The sequence below is a fragment of the Gorilla gorilla genome, chromosome 15, assembly GCF_029281585.2.
Source record: "Gorilla gorilla gorilla isolate KB3781 chromosome 15, NHGRI_mGorGor1-v2.1_pri, whole genome shotgun sequence".
NCBI classification, from domain to species: domain Eukaryota; kingdom Metazoa; phylum Chordata; class Mammalia; order Primates; family Hominidae; genus Gorilla; species Gorilla gorilla.
In genome coordinates, this window is record NC_073239.2 from 84,733,645 (window position 1) to 84,753,148 (window position 19,504).

The following is a 19,504-nucleotide window of genomic DNA, read 5'->3' on the forward strand; positions in this document are numbered from 1 at the left end:
TACCATTCCATGTTTAGCATTTCCTGAAGGACCTCTTACAAGGCTGTTCTAGTTGAAACAAATTCCCTTAGTGTTTTCTTGTCTGAGAAGACAAGAGATAAATTTATTTATTTTTCACTTATGAAGCTTAGTTTGTGGGATATGAAATTATTTGTTGGTATTTCTTTTCTACACTGAAAATAGGTCCCCACTCTCTTCTGGCTTGCAAAGTTTCTGCTGAGATGTCTGGTGCTAGCCTGATGGGGTTCCTTCTGTCCATGCATTACCATTCTCTCTTGCTGCCTTTAAGACTTTTTTCTTTTGCATTGACCTCGTTGAATGTCTGTGTGCCTTTGGGATGGTCATTATGTTGTCTGGATTTCTTGTACCTGGATATCTACATCTCTAGCAAGATTAGGGAAATTTTCTTGAATTATTCCATCAAGTATATTTTCCAGGTTGTCAACTTTTTCTCCTTCTCTCTCAGGAATGCCAGTAATTCATAGGTTTGGTTGCTTTACGTAATCCCACACTTCTCAAAGACTTTGTTCATTTTATAAAATTCTTTATTCTTTCTTTCTTTTTTTTTCTTTTTCCTTTGAGATGGAGTTTTGCTCTTGTTGCCCCGGCTGGAGTGCAATGACGCAAACTCAACTCACTGCAACCTTCACCTCCTGGGTTCAAGCAATTCTCCTGCCTCAGCCTCCCAAGTAGCTGGGATTACAGGCATGTGCCACCACACCCAGCTAATTTTATATTATTTTAGTAGAGACGGGTTTTCACCATGTTGGTCAGGCTGATCTCAAACTCCTGATCTCAGGTAATCCTCCCACCTCAGCCTCCCAAAGTACTGGGATTACAGGCGTGAGCCACTGCACCTGGCCTAAAATTCTTTTTTCTTGACTTTTGTCTATATGTGTTAGTTTGAAATATCAGTTGTAATTATTTTTTCTGCTTGGTCTAGTCTGTTGATAAAGCTTTCAACAGCTTGACAGTCATAAAGTGAAGTTTTCAGTTCCAGAAGCTCTAATTGATTCCTTTTTAAGATGTTTATCTCTTTTTTCATTTCCTGGATTGTTTTAGTAGGTTCTTTGTGTTGATTTTCAGTCTTTTCTTTTATATCTTTGAGTTTCTTCCAATCCATGCTTTGAATTATTTATGTGACATTTCTGAGTTCTCATTTTGGTTGGGGACCTTTCCTAGAGAGCTACTGTGATTCTTTGGTGGTGGTACAAAAATTGGATTTTTCTGGTGCCAGCATTCTTATGTTGCTTCCTTCTCATTTGTAGGTGTTGGCACTTCTAAATTTTTGTTTTTTGAGACAGATTCTCACTCTTTTGTACAGGCTGAAGTGCAGTGAATCATGTCCCACTGCAGCCTCGACCTCCCAGGCTGAAGCAATCCTCCCACCTCAGCCTTCCAAGTAGCTGGGACTATAGGCGTGTACCATCATGCCTGGCTAATTTTTTAATTATTTATATAGACAGTGTCCCACCGTGGTCTTGAACTTCTGGGCTCAAGCAATCCTCCTGCTTTGGCCTCCAGGGTTGGAGTGCTGGGATGGATTACAGACATGAGTCACCGTGCCTGGCTGGCACTTCAAATTTTTGTAGATATTTTCATGCAGGTAGGGTTTTCTTTCCCTTTCTTTTCTTGTATTATTATTGTTTTTTCCCCCTTTCCTTCCCCCAGTCACTAAAGGGTGTGACTTAAGAGTATGTCGAGTAGGGTCTTTTGTCTTTGTTTCCATGGCCTTATGTTCTGGCAGCAGGTTGTATATTGGGCTGTGGAGTTCAACCTACGGGACAGTAGATGATGCTTACGGGTGAGAGTCAGCTGTGGTGGAAGCAGACAGTTATGTACTTGATATTTGTTTACTGTGAAGAACTCTCTGTTGTTTCAGATGATAGGCTAGACTGTGGAGGGCTCCATACCATGTACTTCCTATTTTATGGGAGTGCTGGGGACATAGCTGGGTAGAGCTGGATCCCCTGGCTTGTCCACAAATACCCCTATGTCAAATGTAGAAGTGTAGTCCCCAACCCTGATGAGGGTGGCTAGGAAAAGCTCCCAGTGAATTGTGCCACAGTCTCTGTGGGGGTTTGGGGTGCTACACAAGCCCCTTCTAGATAGACTGGAATGTAGATTGTTGCCCAGTCACACCCTTGTTCTAGAGCTCTTGACTCCTGGATCAGACACACACTGCAGCCTATCTCCAGACCACCATGTGGTTGAGAGCCTTAGGAAATGTCTAATTTTTGACTCTCCAGGGGAGTGGTTTTTGGGGCAGAACTTCATCACTTAGCTTAATATAGGTAGCTGTGTGGCTCCTCTGCTCTCCAATGTGATGACTCTTCTTCATTTAAGAGTGGGGCTGGGGGACTCCTTCTTTGGGCCTCTGCAGGGGTGTGTTGGTTGTGGTGGTGTTGGCTGGTTGTGTTGGTTCAACCTCAGGCAATGGGAGATGTGGTAAAGTACTAGCAAAATTGGAATCGGCTAGGGAGATCTGTAGCTCCCTATTAGTCCCTAGATGGCTGGCTGGACTTCCTCTATGAGTCTTGATGGGGCTGGATTGTTGCGGAGCCTCAGGTCCTGGCTGTGATGGGAAGGGGTGAGGGCTGATATCTGGGTGAGGGGCTGAACTCTCAGGCAGGGCACTTAGGCGGTGGGAGCCCCAGGGAAGATCACAGGTCTATGGGGGTAAGGTTTTCGACAGGGCTTTGGGCCATGACTGAAATGCTCATGTAGGGGTCGGGTATGTGCAGTAGAAGCCAGAAGGCAGCAGTCCTGGTTTGGGAGTGGGCAGTGGAGGAAGGGGGTCATGTGGAAAGCATTCTGGCCACCTCTCTGAAGGGTAGCTGCTGGCACTGGAGTTTCTCTCCCCAGCCTGGGGGCAGCAGGGGTGGCCACGGCAGAGGACCTGTTCAGTTGCCTTTGGGAGTGATGGTGATGGGGGGTGTACCTGGGAAGAGGGAATGGGGAGCAGGTTGGGTACTCCTCTCTGCTGATGGAGGTGCTTGAAAGCACCTTTGTTCCCTCCCTAGCCTAGAAGTAGCAAGGGTGGGTACTGCAGCAGCTGCAGTGGCAGAGGGCCTGTCAGTTGCCTTTGGAAGCTCCACCCTAGAGAAACAGAGCTGCTACTCACTGAAGTGATCATGTGGGGGTAGGGGTGCCTGTGCTGGCGGCCCAAGTCAGGAGGCCCTGCCCTGTAAGGAGCAGCAGGGGCTGGGCCTCTGAGAGCAAAGAGTCTGGCCACCTTTCCTGAAGGCAGCTGCATCCTGCTGGAGGTCTACTTACTCTCAAGGCAGCTGCATCCTGCTAGAGGTCTACTTACTCTCAGGCTCTTCACTCCCTCCCCAGCCTGAGGGCAGCAGGAGCAAGGACCTGGCAGAGGCAGTTGCAGTGGGCCTGTCAGTTACCTCCGGGAGCTCTGACCCAGTGAAATACAGAGCCAGAGCCGTGACCGACTGACCAGAGTGCTCAGCTGGTGGTGGAGTGGGTGTGCTGGGGGCCCAGGCCAGTGGCCTTGCCTGGCAAGGAACAGCAGAGGCAGGGCCTGCAGTCTGACTGCTCCTAAACTCCATGGATATGGCTTCTATCCTAGAGCTACACGAAAAAACCTGGCCTCCCTTGGTGGGACTATAACAGCTGGCACCAGGGAACTCGGGGATCCAAGGTTGGTGGGGATCCCTGACTCCATGTGGGGTTGAGCTTCCAAGAAGGCTTCCTTACATGGCTTATATGGCTGGGAAGTTGGTCCTGGCTGTTGGCAGTTCTTTGCGATATGAATCTTTCCATAGGACTGCTTGAGTGTCTTCATGACACAACAGCTGACTTTCTGCAGAGTATGTGATCCAAGAGTACAGGGTAGAAATGACAATTTCTTTTTAAGACAAAGCCTTGGAAGTTACATACCATCATTTCTGTAGTATTCTATTAGTCACAGACAAACCTGATACAATGTGGGAGGAGACTACAGAAAGGCATGGATAACAAAGGTGAGCATCATTGAGTCTTAGAGGCCGCCTACCACTGATATATGCATGTGTGTAAACATATGTACGCATGCATGTGTGTATGTGTATAATTAAAAAAAAAACTTTATGACCATTCTGTTCTCAGAAATGTTGTAGTAGGCAGAATTTCTTAAATGGCCTCTCAAAGATGTTCTGCCCTAATCCCTGGAACCTTTGAATATGATGAGATGTCACTCCCGTGATTATTATATGTTATATGGTATAGTTGACTTTAAGATGGGGAGATTATTTGGATCTAATCATATGAGCCCTTAGAAGTAGTGAGCTTTCTCTGGCTGTTAAAAAGGGGAAGGAAGAAAAGCTTAAAACCCAAGAAGGACTCAGGATGCCATTGCTGCCTTGAAGGTGGAGGGGCCATGATTAAAGGAATGTAGGCAGCCTCTAGAAGCAGTGAGTGGCCCTGAGATAAGAGCAAGAAAGGGACCTCAGACCTAGAGCTGCAGATAAATAGATTTTTGCCAACAGCTTGAATGAACTTGGAAGTTGATTCTTACTCCCAACCTCCAGATAAGAGTCCAGCTCAGCTGAGATCTTGATTTCAACCTTGTAAGACCTTAAGCAGAGAACCTAGCCAACCTTATCTGGACTTCTGACCTGATTGTCTCTGATTTATCCTCTGCTGCTTCTGCTTTAGGAATGAATAGCACTTCTCTACTTCCACTTTTCATCTTGGTGTTGTAACTGAATATGTAAGTATACCCAGATTCAGTGACATTCACATAAGTCAAAACTGACTTGCAGTGACATAATAAATGGATGCTGTTCAAGCTGCCAAGTTTGTGGTAATTTGTTATGAAGCAGTAGAGAACTAATAAAATACAGGTGTCAGTGAATGTGCCTAATTAACTGCATTGCACAGTCTTTGTTTCTGGTTAAAAGGTCAAGCCTAGTGTCCTAGATAGATGTCAGATAGATCTGGTGGGTGGGTGGGGTAAGGCAACTGATTGAATGAACTTAGAGTGGATCTGGAGATTGAGAGAGTAAGAATCAATCTGGAAATATTTTGCTGTCATTTTTATAGTTTCTCTTTCCTGACTTTAACTTAAAAATTTCCTAGGTTATTTATCATCAGTTTTGACTTACGTGAATGCCACTGAATCTGTGTATGCTTACATATTCAGTTACAACACCAACATGAAAAGTGGAAGTAGAGAAGTGCTATTCATTCTTAAAGCAGAAGCAGCAGAGGAGAAATCAGAGACACCAACTCTGCGGACCTGCTGAAGGAAGTGAACTACAGGGCATTGTTCCATTCCCTGAGAACAGCAAACTCCTTAAAGTTTGTATTATGTGGAGATCAAATCAGTTTGGTAGCCTTCTCATATGAGATAATATAGATCAGTGTTCCTCATTCATTTTTTCATTATTGTCTCCTAAGAAGCCTTTTTAACAATTTTTTCTTAACCACATCCTCCAATGAAATTTTTCTACCACACATATACTGTATATCTGTTTTTGTACTGTATAAATATCTGTGCTTTATACATAAAAGAGTAAAATCTTCCCCTTCCTCCAAAACCAACTTTTACCCTTGGGGTTAATATCACCCATGCTGAGAATGCATAAGATAGATGCTATTGTGAATAGGTAAAATTAAAGTTATATTTAAAGATAACAGGTGAGGTGCAGTGGCTCACGCCTGTAATCCCAGCACTTTGGGAGGCCGAGATGGGCAGATCACTTGAGGCCAGGAGTTTGAGACCAGCCTGCCCAACATGGTAAAACCCCATCTTTACCAAAAATACAAAAATTAGCTGGGTGTGGTGGCATGTGCCTGTTGTCCCAGCTACTTGGGAGGCTGAGGCATGAGAATCATTTGAATCCAGGAGGCAGAAGTTGCAGTGAGCGGAGATTGCACCACTGCACTCCAGCCTGGGCAACAGAGTAAGGCTCCATCTCAAAAAAAAAAAAAAAAAAAAAGTATTCAAAGATATCATCAAAAAAGGTATTTTCAGCTAGGTGTGGTGGCTCGTGCCTGTAATCCCAGCACTTTGGGAGGCTGAAGCAGAAGGATTGCTTGAGGCCAGGAGTTTGAGACCAGCCTGAGTAACATAGCAAGACCCTAGCTCTACAAATAGTAAAAAAAAAAAAAAAAATTAGTTAGGTGTGGTGGTGCATGCCTATAGTCCCAGCTACTTAGGAGACTGAGGCAGGAGGATCACTTGAGCCAGGAGTTCAAACCTGCAGTGGGCTATGCTTGTGCCACTGCACTTCAGCCTGGGGTGAGATCCTGTATCTTAAAAAATGTTATTTTCATACTGTAATATAATCTAGAGTACAGGACCAGAGAACTCAGTTCAACACAGAGAGATGTAATATCTGCGTAGTTATTATGCCTGGCAAAGTTTTTGTATTTTTAGTAGAGACGGGGTTTCACCACGTTAGCCAGGATGGTCTCGATCTCCTGACCTCATGATCCACCTGCCTCGGCCTCCCGAAGTGCTGGGATTACAGGCGTGAACCACCGCGCCTGGCCAGCATCTTAGTTTTTTCTTGGAACAATTACTATTATAGTTCTTTTTTTTTGAGACAGAGTCTTGCTCTGTTGCCCAGGCTGGAGTGTAGTGGCGTGATCTCGGCTCACTGTAAGCTCCGCCTCCTGGGTTCATGCCATTCTCCTGCCTCAGCCTCCCCAGCAGCTGGGACTACAGGCGCCCGCCACCACACCTGGCTAATTTTTTTTTTTTGTATTTTTAGTAGAGACGGGGTTTCACTGTGTTAGCCAGGATGGTCTGGACCTCCTGACCTCGTGATTCGCCCGCCTTGGCCTCCCAAAGTGCTGGGATTACAGGCCTGAGCCACCGCACCCGGCCTATTATAGTTCTTTTTATAATTGGCAGGATTAGCTGTGGCCTACATGACCACAGGAAATAATAAGGCCGGGGTTGTAAACTCAAATGCCTATAAGCACGAGCCATGTAACAGAAGTACATGAAACAGTTAAGTGTAAGACATAGATATTTATTAGTTGATTTTAGCTGCTGACAACAGCAGCAAACATTTATTTTTTTGCTCATGGGTCTCCACGTCTGCAAAGGTGGATCCTGTCTTCTTCAGGCTGCAGTGAGGTTCAGATGTGCCCCACAAGTTGTAACAGCAGCAGGAAAACCAGAGAGAGATTTCAAATGGATGTTCCTTGAGTACAGTCTGCTGACATTCGTTTATCCTGCCCTATGTTTTGAAAGGCAGACAACTAGGCCTCTGTTCTAATACAGGCGTTTAGCTTATGCGGTTGATTGGACCATTGTTCCCAATTCTTCACTTACTCTCTAATTTAGAAATAAACATTCTGCTCTGTAATGGTTTACTAGAGTCTTTTATGTGGTACATGTTCAATAACTGCTGTTAAATGAATGATTATATCCCTTAATACTGTTTGATTTTTGTTAATGGTGGAACTTGGGGTACTTGTCATTTCCATTCCCTCCTGCTTTTTCTGCTCTTTTCCCATCCCTACTCTTCCTCTCTCCCTTCCCATTTACTTCCAAAACGGCAGCTGTCAATATGAAAAAGGAGGGAGTGGTAGAGAGAATCCAAGACATAAACTCTTCCACATGTTGGTGTAAAGTAATTTAAGATCAAGGTTTCTTTCACAAGGCAAAATGCAATGCAACCTGGCCTTTCTGAGATTCTTTTTTTTTTTTTCCTTTTTTATGGTTTTGGCTTTAGGATTTAGAATGTTGGTTATTTTAAAAATGAATTTTGTAGGTCTGAAGACCTACTCATATTTCTACATAATTGTTGAGCAAATGGAGACAAGTAGTTAGATGCTGGAGGTCATTAAAAAATATTTTTTTAGTGAAGCTTTTTTAAAACATGCTCACTGATTTCAGATCAGAGCCAGGCATCCTTAAATTGTCTTCTGCCAGGTATTGGCTTGGCAGATTACCCTGTCCAGTTGCCCTCATCTTGAATGTGAGGAGAGTTAACTTGATAAGATTTTAGGTCCTAACTGGACCAGATTTTACATTCCTCTCAGCCATGAAAAGTTTAAGATGAGCAGGCTTCATTTTTACTTTAGTACAATTAGACCTTTTCTTGGGAACAATTCTCTTTCCTCTTCAAATCAATTATTAACATTTGCTTCCTTGCTGATATTTGAGTGATATTCACTACTGCCTTTTTTTTTTTTAGTTCTTTTACATTTCTCAAGCAGGTTGTTGAAACTTTGGCTCTAACTATATGAAGTGAATTGTTTTTTTACTGGTGTTTTTGGTGTGTAAATATTGTATTCAGTCTGAGTTTACAAGAAGCAAATAACTTAGGCTATTCTGGTTTGGCATGTTTTCTCTTTCTAACCACCATTGGGGCTGAAGCTGGGAACTGAACACAACTTGAAATTTTGTGGTTTGGGTGCTAGAATTCAGAGCTAGACTATCTGAAGCTAAAAATTATTAATGTTGAAATGTTTTCACCCACTAAATAAACCTGAAAAAAAATGAAATTTAACTCCAGGCAGCCCATAAAATCGCATATGGTATAATTTTTTTGAGTCTAGGAAGAGATGAAAAAAATTTGTGAGCAGGATCTGAGATTGTTAGAAAAATTAGAAATTGTTTATTATAGTTTAAAGTAAATGCTACTATCCAAACTCTAATCCAAACTCAACAAACAAACCCAGAAATCTCTTACTGTTATTCACATGTTTTATTTTCTCCAAGACTATACTGAATCAGTACATAAAAATAATGAAGTAGGGAAAATGCCAGTTGCCCTTGTTTAACTTTTCAGCTATTTTTTACATGTTTTCTTTAAAGATAGAATAGTAAAGTAATACTTTACATTTTCAAGGTACTTGATACTTCACTGAATATTTCCAAATATATCATCTTAATTAAAATAATGGCTTGTTTCACCCTTTTAAAAATCGCAAAGCATTGAACAGTTTTCAGCTCATTAAATCTGAGAACATATCCAAAACTTGGCACTTGGATAGTATGTATAGAAAGGCTAGTCCTTTTTCCTTTGCTAGTTAGCGCTCTAATGATATTAATGATGGAAGATTTTTCTCAGCCCCTTTGCTGGACTTATGACGGGGTACCCCATTTACTCGGCCCGCCATGCTCAACCTCTTGCGGGAGGGAGCACGTGAGTGAGCGAGTGCGGGATCTGGCTGGCTGTTCCAGGCACTTGCAGGAGCAAGCTTCATGTGCTGGTGTGAGTGAGCAAGTGCGGGATCTGGCCAGCACAGCTCGGAGTGCCAGCAGGAGCAAGCTCTGTGTGGGGTCCGCGGCCAGACCAGGCATGAGCTAGCGAGTGTGGGATCCGGCCAGCCACTCTGGGAGCTGCCAGGAGCAAACTCCATGAAGGGCCCGTGGAGGCACCCAGGTAAGGGTGCCTGTGACCCCGAATCCCTAGAGTGGGTGTTACAGTACTCTCTTAGTTCTGCCCTCTGCAGACAGTGGTGTGTTAGCAGCTCAGTTGGCCCCTTACCTCGTTATGTGGGGCAGTTGCCCTCTGCTGGTGAGGGCAAAGGGCCAGCGTGACAGCCTTCTGGGTACCCGCACTTGGTGGGTCCCTGTCTGGCATCCAAGAAGAATGAGATCAGTTGGACAATTGACGGATGGTGAAGGCAGATAATTTTATTGAGCGATGAAAATGACTCTCCGTGGAGAGGATAGCTAGAGAGGGGACAGGAAGGGCAGGTCATCTTCCCTAAAGTCGGGTCATCTCTTCCCCGAAGTCCAGCTGTCTTACCCAAAGTCTGGCCATCTCCCTTAAATTCCGGCTGTCTCCGGTATTGATTGAGTTTGGGTTCTTTATAGGCACAGAATGGGGAGTGCATGCTGATTGGTTTGCAATTATGCAAAAAATTTTAAAGCAAAGACACCACTCAAAGGTGGGCAAGACAGTGTAGAAAACGAATTAGGAAAGGGTAGGTATACGTAAAATAGGTGAAGGGTGAGGATCAGTCCAGAGGAAAGCGTGCCAAACAGGAAGACAAGTTCTCACTCTGGTCCAGGGATTTAACATATAGCTTGGCTTTCAGGCTTTGAACTGTATCCGGCTTGGAGGTGGGGTTTCACCGGATACCTGGCCCTACCCTATCTGCCTAGGCATTTCACTGCCTCCTGTCGCTATCATTAGTAAGCATAAGCATTTCTTTATTTCAAGATCCACTTTCAACTTTTACTGACAGAAGTTTCCCTTGCCCTGATATCTGGTGACTAATTTGATCCATGTTGTTTTTGAAAATGAAGAAAGTTCCATAAAAATGTTTAGAGCTCTGAATTTAGACTAGCATTCTCCAAAGCAGGGTATGTAAAATGTTTCATTAGGTTGTGGGAAGAAAATATTAAAACTTTTATTGTTTCAATCTAACAAATGAAATTTACCTTAATTAACATTTAATCAATGGATCAACACTGACATCCTCACTTGGTCTGGGTGTCAGACTGTTGAGTATCAGTTATAGTGCATGAGGAAAGCATGCAGGGGTTGACAGAGGCCCCTTGCTTGTTATTTTCAACATACTGGGATGAATTATAAGTCTGCATATATCTAGTTAGGTGGATTTATGGATTTAACGAAATCAAAGCTCACAAAACAGATAAATGGCAAGAAAGATTCCTGCAAAGAAACTAAATTGTGTGCAATACTAATAATGAGAGTGGAAGTGAGCCACACACATGTATAGGTCAGAGCGGATGCTTCTCCTATGAGACATTATTAATGTTGAAGTAAAAATCAACAACAATCTAATCTCAGCTGAGAAGATGTCCAGAAAAAGTGAAATTATAAGCAAGACAATTTGATAGATGGAATTATATCCACTATTGTTAACAAAGAAACACTTTCTGATATTTTATTCCCTTGAAATACTGGCTAACAATAGTAGGAAGCCATCATAATTAACGAACATGTGGGACAGGAAGTTAAACTGACAAAAGTTTTTCCATGACCTTAAAGTTATGTGACACATAACTCAGTATCTAGAAAAATGTCATTAAAATAAATAATAGATATTTAAAAGCTTCTTTTGTGTTTTCTTAACAGCAAAAGACCAAATACAGTACATTATTAGTAACATTAGGGACACACTTGTTCATAAAATGGATGAAATAAAACATAGGAAACAATATGGCAACAACTTAAATGAATTTTTTTTTTTTTGAGCAAAGTTTTGCTCTTGTTGCCCAGGCTGGAGTGCAATGACGCGATCTCGGCTCACTGCAACCTCTACCTCCCAGGTTCGAGCGATTCTCCTGTCTCAGCCTCCCGAGGAGCTGGGATTACAGGCATGCACCACCACGCCTGGCTAATTTTTTGTATTTTTAGTAGAGACGAGGTTTCTCCATGTTGGTCAGACTGGTCTCGAACTTCCGACCTCAGATGATCTGCCCACCTCGGCCTCCCAAAGTGCTGGGATTACAAGCATGAGTCACCGCACCCGGCCTTAAATGAACTCTTTCATGAGCAAATACTTTCAGAAGTTGCATAGAAATCTTTGAAGATGATTTGAATCATTGAGAACTTAAATTATTTAATGTGAGAGGATGCTATATATTTGAAGTACAGATGTTTCTAAGAAGGCTCAGATTATCATAGTAGCTATATTTTGTTTCAATAATGAAATACATGAAGAACTAATTTCATTTTGTGCCATTAAAATAAAGATGTATCAGGGAAGATATATTCTTGAAAATAAGTGACTTTATGAATACAAAACAATGTATATGAGAGAATTTCCTGGGATAACGATAGTGTTTTGACTTTGTAAGAGTTTAGGTTGCATACATGTATGCACTTGTTCAAGTTTATGAAATGGTAGGCTTATAATTTGCACATTTCATTGCATGTAGAATTTACTGCAAAAGGAAAAAAAGGAATAATACATGTTAAATTCTAGTTAATGCTATGCATGCTGGACTGTTGGGGGAAACTATATTAATGTGTTTGACTTACTTTGAAATGCATTAAAAAAACCCTAAGATGGATTGGTGACTGGATTAATCATACAGAAAGCATACAGTATGGTCATAGTATAGTATAACAAATACAGTAAAAATTGTAAATGCAGAGTCTAAGTGGTGGGTATACAGATGGTCCCTGTAAAAGTCTTTCAACTTTTCTGTTGCATCATCCTTAGGTAATCTATAGCAACACATAGGTTGATTTCAGATGTGCAAAGGGAGTATTTCAGTATGGTATCAATGTTGTTAATTTTTCTTAAAATCTGACTGTTAGGCTGGGCATGTTGGCTCATGCCTGTAATCCTAGTACTTTGGGAGGCCAAGGTGAGAGGATTACTTTAGCTCAGGAGTTCAAGACCATCCTGGGCAACATAGTGAGACCTTGCCACTACAAAAAATTTAAAAATTAAAAAATTACCTGGGTATGGTGATGTGTGCCTGTAGTTCCAGCCGCTTGAGTGGTGGAGGTGGGAGGATTGCTTGAGCCCTGAAGGCAGAGGCTGCAGTGAGCCGTGATCGTGCCACTGCACTCCAGCCTGGGTGACAGAGCGAGACCCTGTCACAAAACAAAACAAAAAAACAAAAAATCCTAACTGTTGTATAGAATCCCTAGTGTACTCTGTAATGAGATGAGAAGTGACCATGAGAATCATTTGAACACAAGAGCATCTCTGATTATCTTACAGCAAAGACTGTAAAAGAATCATTGAACTTAAAAGATGGGTTAGCTGGGCATGGTGGCTCATGCCTGTAATCTCAGCACTTTGAGAGGCTGAGGTGGGTGGATGGCTTGAGTCCTGGAGTTCAAGACCAGCCTGGGCAACATGGTGAAACCCAGTCTCTATGAAAAAAAAAGCTGGGCATGTGTGAATTTGAGGCCACTTGCAGTAAGTTATGTTCATGCCACTGCACTCCAGCTTGGGCAACAGAGTGAGACCCTGTCTTAAAAAAAAAAAAAAAAGATGGGTGAAGCATGTTTTTTTAAATGAAAAGACAAGAGATGTCAAATTTGCTGACCCTTTTTTTGTATGACAAGTGACTATGTAATCTGCATTGCAGATTAAACACCAAGCAACCAACCAATCAATGCAACACTGTTACTTCATTTCTTCAAGGTAAAGGTAATGTTTTAACAAGGAGTGAAAATGTAACTGCCTTTTCTAAAGGCTGGGATAAAAACACCGATTGTTTTTAAAATCACTGTTTGGAATATTTCTTTTATCATGTGATTTTTGTTGTCAAAGATATGTGTGTCTTATGAAAATTTGTCAAAGATATGTGTGTCTTATGAAAATTTATCTGCACTCTTAAAAAATACTTGGAAAAATATTTTGTATACTCTTCAAAAATGTTACAAATAGAGTTTCAGTCAGTGGGGGGAAGAGGGAATAGGGGAAGGAGAGATGTTGGTAAAAGGGTCTCAAGTTTGTTAGACAGTAGGAATAAATTTTGGTGATTTATTGTACAGCATGGTAACTATAGTTAGTAATAATGTTGTATATTTCAAATTGCTAAAAGAGTAGATTTTAAATGTTCCCACCAAAAAAAGATAAGTATATGAAGTGATAGATATGTTAATTAGCTTGATTTAACCATTCTACAATGTACTATAAACATATTTCAAAATATCATCATATTGAACTCCATAAATATATATTATTATTTATCAATTAAAAAATATTAAAACAAGCAAAACCCATGATACATATCTGGTGGCAAATGAGTATCGTGGTAGAAATTCATCAAACTGCTCAGATGTGATTTGTGTACTTTTCTGGCTGATGGTCATACTTCAGTAAAACTAAATAAATGTAAGCAAAAAAAAAAAAAAGTTTCAGTGGGTTTTTAAACCAGTTGTTAAAAATGTTAAAATGTGACATGTTTTGATTCGTCTGCAAGAACAATCAATTGTTGTGAAGGAAGATCAATAAAAACTTTTGCATAATTGATGGAAGGTATTGAAAAATGCAAGTAGTAATTTAGTTAAGTCCAACAAATGATGTATTTCTTTAATTTCAATCCTTGCATCTTTGTAATTATCCCCTTCTCAGCTTACAATTAAGTACTGAAATAAGTGGAACTTAGGACCTGACATTTCAATCACCGAATCACAAAATATTTACATTATTATTTTTTAAAGATACAATTTGGTTTCTTATTATTTTCATTATTATCATTGCTCTACTAAAAATGGTAAGCTTTTATGAGAGCAAACAGATCTTTTATATAAGTAATAAATATTATAAAATGATTTTTAATGTTTATAATTTTTAATTCATACTTTGTGTGTGTTTTATACTCTATAGGACATATTAGTAAAATAGTATGTTTATAATAAATATGCATATATTGGAGGGCTGTACTAAATTTTGTTTTGATTGCTTTTTTTGGCTGGTTTGTTGGGGTATGTGGTCAAATAAGTTTGGAGAACTCTCTTTACTGATCTCTCATAATCTGGCAAGCTATTATTGACAGGAGTAATTATTTATTCTTAAAGTCTAAATGATCATTGTAAAGATTATAAACCAGCACATAGTTTTAAATATGGGAATTTTTTTTTTTTTTTTGAGACATGGTCTTGCTTTGTTGCTCTGGCTGGTCTAGAACTCCTGGGCTCAAGTGATTCTCTTGCCTCAGCCTCTGGAGTAGCTGGGATTACAGGCGTGTGCTAAACATTTGTGTTTTAAGGTTGAACTTTGATAAATGAAGTTTACCTTTAGACTAAATTCTGAAACAGTGGTTCTCAAAGTATATAATAACATCAGCATTACCTGGGAACTTACTAGCGATGTAAATTCTCAGGCCATAACCCAGACCTACTGAACCAGAAATGCTGGTTAACAAGCTTTCCAGGTGATTCTGATGCTCACTCAAATCTGAGAACCACATATCTAGATGATTTAGACTCATGAATCATTCCTACTTATTTCTTCCTACTTCATAATGTATCTGAGACAGTTTCTTTATTGTGTGTCTCAGTTTTAGCCCAGACTTTTTTCCCTCTCTTAGATTTTTTTTTCTTTTCCCTTCCTCTCCTCTGCCCTTCCTCTCAATGTTAAAAAAAAAAGTTCTTTAGTGTTATTTTCACAAAGAAATAGCGCATTGGTTCTAAAAATTTGGGCGCCACAACTAATGTGACAAATAGCATGTGTTTAAAGGAGATATTTCTAAATATTTTCAAATTAATTTTGTTAACTACTGTATTAGTTCATTCTCACATTGCTATAAAGAACTACCTGAGACTGGGTAATTTATGAAGAAGAGAGGTGTAATCGACTCACAGTTCTGCAGGCTTAGCAGGAGGCATGGTTGGGAGGCCTCAGGAAGCTTACAGGGGAAGCAAGCACATCTTATTATGGCAGAACAGGAGAGAGAGAGACATCTTACTATGGCAGAACAGGAGAGAGAGAGAGAGAGAAAGAGAAAGTGCCACACACTTTTAAACCATCAGATCTTGTGAGAACTCACTATCATGAGAACAGCAAGAGGGAAACTGCCACCATGATCTAATCACCTCCCACCAGGCCCCCTCCTCCAGTACTGGGGATTACAATTCAACCTGAGATTTGGATGGGGACACAGAGCCAAACTACTTCTAGTTACACTTGAATATGGATATAATTAATTTCCTATTATTTCCTGTCTATACTCTTTTGATTTCAACTTTTATAATCTCAAAATAGTTTTCTGCCAATGAAGATTTCAAAACAGACATTTCAAAGTAGGAATCACCTAAACTCAACAGTTGTTTATAAAGCAATAAATTTGCTTTATTTCTCTTTCTACACACATATATGCACACACATATACATTTTTATTTGCTGAACTGTTTGAAAATAAATTGTATACATCAGTACCCTTCACCCCTAAATACTCTTAAAAATATGGATTAAAGTAGCCCTTAATGGGACTAGTACAACATTGTTTTTAAATGCTAATTTTTAACAAATGCTCAACCATTTATTAAAGACTCTTAAATATTTTAAGGTCCTATTATAAATATCTTCATGAGGAAAAGGTATAGAATGCCAAGTTATGATGGTATAAATGAGTGAATGTTTCAGCCTTTCTCAACTAAAAGTTTCTCATCTGAACTACAAAATACAGTGGATGATTTGAGTGACTATTTTCTCAATTCCTCCAAGGATGGTACATAACTAGTGCCAATTCAGATGCAGAGGGGAGAAGTTAATTCATTCCATACAATGGATGTCTTGGGCTTAATTCTCTCCTGGGAACCCAGGTTAGTTGGACTGCATATATGGCAAAGTCTTAAAAGGATTTTGCTTTGACTGGCTTGTGATTATCCAAATAACATTTTTTTTTTTTTTTTTTTTTTTTAGATTACAGGTCCACCAGGTTGTGGAAAAACTCAGTTTTGTATAATGATGAGCATTTTGGCTACATTACCCACCAACATGGGAGGATTAGAAGGAGCTGTGGTGTACATTGACACAGAGTCTGCATTTAGTGCTGAAAGGTATGAGATTTTATTTTCTATTATAATGTTTTACTTTTGTAACTTATATACAGCATGAAACATTTACACATAGGTTAACATTTACCACCCCTCCCCCCTGCCTTTTTTTTTTTTTGAGATGGAGTCTTGCTCTGTTGCCAGGCTGGAGTGCAGTGGCACGATCTGGGCTCATGGCAATCTCCACCTCCTGGGTTCAAGCGATTCTCCTGCCTCAGCCTCCCGAGTAGCTGGGACTACAGGTATGCACCGCCACACCCGGCTAATTTTTGTATTTTTAGTAGAGACAGGGTTTCACCATGTTGGCCAAGCTGTTATTGAACTTCTGGCCTCAAGTGATCTGCCCACCTTGGCCTCCCAAAGTGCTGGGATTATAGGCGTGAGCCACTGTGCCTGGGTTTTTTTTTTTTTTTTTTGAGATGGAGTCTCTCTCTGTCGCCCAGGTTGGAGTTCAGTGGCAGGATCTTGGCTCACTGCAGCCTCCGCCTCCCGGATTCAAGCGATTCTCCTGTCTCAGCCTCCTGAGTAGCTGGGATTACAGGCGCCCTGCCACCAGGCCTAGCTAATTTTTGTATTTTTAGTAGAGACAGTGTTTCACCTTATTGGCCAGACTGGTCTTGAACTCCTGACCTTGTGATCCGCCTGCCTTGGCCTCCCAAAGTGCTGGGATTACAGGTGTGAGCCACTGTGCCTGGCCTAAATTGGTCTTTTTATAAATGTATCCCAGTGGTAAATGAATAAGGAATGATAGAATATCACCAAATTACAAACTCTGGCAATCTAATGGATCTAGGCATTTAACATCACAAAAAGATGACGAGTCACTGGGGTACTTTCTGATGGAAGAACAATCAAATTTGAATGTGATCAAGGCTTCAGATCCAGCCACCAATTTACAACCTAGCTAGAGAAGAGAGGAACACATCAAACGGATCTAGAAAATGCAATTAGCAGAATCCAAACTGTGGGAAATAACAGAACAAACAACTTGGTTTCTGTAACAAATAAATTGTAAGATTAAAAAATAGTTGGAAGGGGAACCTTTGGATTCAAACAGATTTAAAAGCCTTATTGATCAATTGCTGTGTGATTAACTTATTTGGATCTTGACTTAAATAAATGGTTAAAAAAAGAACAGAAGAATAAACATTGAGACTACTGGAAATTTGAACATGAAAATATATTTGAGATTAAAGCTGGTAAAGACAGTGGTTCACTCAAATTGTCCAAGTACTCTTTAAAATGCCAATGACTAGCCTTTGACTAACAAGCCAAGTAGGTATTAAATAGCCAGTTATGTCATAAATAGCTAATGTGCAAATAGCTCTTACAAAGGTCCTGGGGAATTTGGGTAAAGAATTCAAAGATTAAGATTATTTTTATAACAGCAGTTCAGTTCACTGTAATGGATTTCTGCTTTCTTTGCACCACATACAAAACAGAGTTTAGGATGTCTTCTTAAGGAGGAAACTGTTGCATGATATTTTATTACCAGTATTACAGTTCAGAGCAGTGTAAAAACCTTATCAATGAATTGGGTGATATCAGCATACATACAGAAGACTAGTAGGTGACTTGTCTGCATTTTCCAAATGAATTTGTGGAGAGTCTTATGTTTTTTGTCTTTGCATAGAGCCTTAATTATTTACTTTTTGAATCCTCCATATTTACTTATTTCTCCTTCATATCTTTTTCTGCCAATGTGCATGTTGGTATTTACATCAGAGGCAGGTTGGAAAATGAAGAGGTAATATTTTAGCTCCTTTGTTGGAATTACGTTGCATAGTTCACAAGGAGCTCTTATGAAGGTCATTTGAGAATAGGGGTTGAACTTTATATTGTATTTGGTTTTTTATTCCATTCTCCACAAGGCTTAAAATGAGTGATCATCTGGCTCACACATGGAATGGATTTTGAGGTCTGGTGATAGGGCCAAGTAGAATAAAAAATATGAATGCTCTTTGATATATATGCCAGATTTGGCATTCTTATACTACCTTCTAGTTTGTCATGGTGGGTCATAGAATGGAACTGGCCCTGTAGTGTCTGATCACATTTCATTCATTCTGTTACAGGACAGCTTAACCCCTATTTGGAATTATCAGGAAAGGTTGGTCAATCGGTTAGGAAAGCTTACTGCTGCAGATAACTGAGTATCCAAAGAACAGTAGCTTAAACAAAAAGAGGTTTATTTCTCTCATATAACAAGACCTGAGTAGGTGGTTGCTGGCACTGGGTCACTCAGGTCTCAGTGATGACAGAAAAACCTAGGGCATGTACATTTTCAGACATTGGATTCATTCTGTGCTCAAGTCAGTGTGAAGGAAAAGGGCCAACTATATCTTTTATCAGGAAAGTGTACTTTTATTCATAATATCTGCCTCCTCCCATCTGTGGATTTCCTTTTTGTTGCATGTAGTCCTCTGGTAGATTTCTCACTGAGTCACCTCTACATGTAAAAAGAGGCTGGGAAAGTGAGGGGAGAAGATCGTCGTAACAATCATGATGAGTTGTCTGGTTAATATTGCTGCCTGAATAAAACTGGGGCTCTCATAGCGAGGAAGAAGTGGAAATGGATATTGCATTGGTAATTAACAGTTTCTGTCCCAGCCCCAGCTGTTTCTGGACTTAGAGAAGAGGTAAGGCAGGGAAATATGAGACGTAAAAAGGACTATGTTGTAGCTCTGTATGTGTTCACATTGTCTCCACTTTGTGCTTACAAAGCTAGCCGGCTAACCAGCACAAATGAGAAAGTGTTTAAAGGATTAATATGATGAAGGATTAAAGGATTCACATATATAGAATTTAGGGTAAGTGAGAAAAAGTTGAAAATAATTTCTTCCTATAAATATCTAGATATCGTTTTACTAAGAAGGAGAGAGAAATCAAAGGAGGAATAAATACAAACTACTTAAGTTTAAAATGTGTTAAAGAGGGAGGAGCCAAGACGGCCGAATAGGAACAGCTCTGGTCTATAGCTCCCATTATGAGCCACGCAGAAGACGGGTGATTTCTGCATTTCCATCTGAGGTACCAGGTTCATCTCACTAGGGAGTGCCAGACAGTGGGCGCAGGTCAGTGGGTGTGCGCACCACGCG

At 40.4% G+C, this 19,504-nt stretch overlaps 1 protein-coding gene across 7 annotated transcripts in view; it reads left to right on the forward strand.

Moving 5' to 3' along the window:
- RAD51B (RAD51 paralog B) overlaps positions 1-19,504 on the forward strand; it is a 909,884-nt gene that overhangs the window by 20,258 nt on the left and 870,122 nt on the right. For 6 of the 7 annotated variants that reach the window (XM_063697920.1, XM_055362180.2, XM_031001916.3 and 3 more), the window contains exon 5: positions 16,273-16,409. In XM_063697920.1, coding sequence (XP_063553990.1) covers positions 16,273-16,409 — 137 coding nt within the window. Of the gene's footprint in view, positions 1-16,074; positions 16,173-16,272; positions 16,410-19,504 lie in introns of all 7 variants that reach the window. The other variant, XM_063697922.1, reaches the window with a different exon arrangement.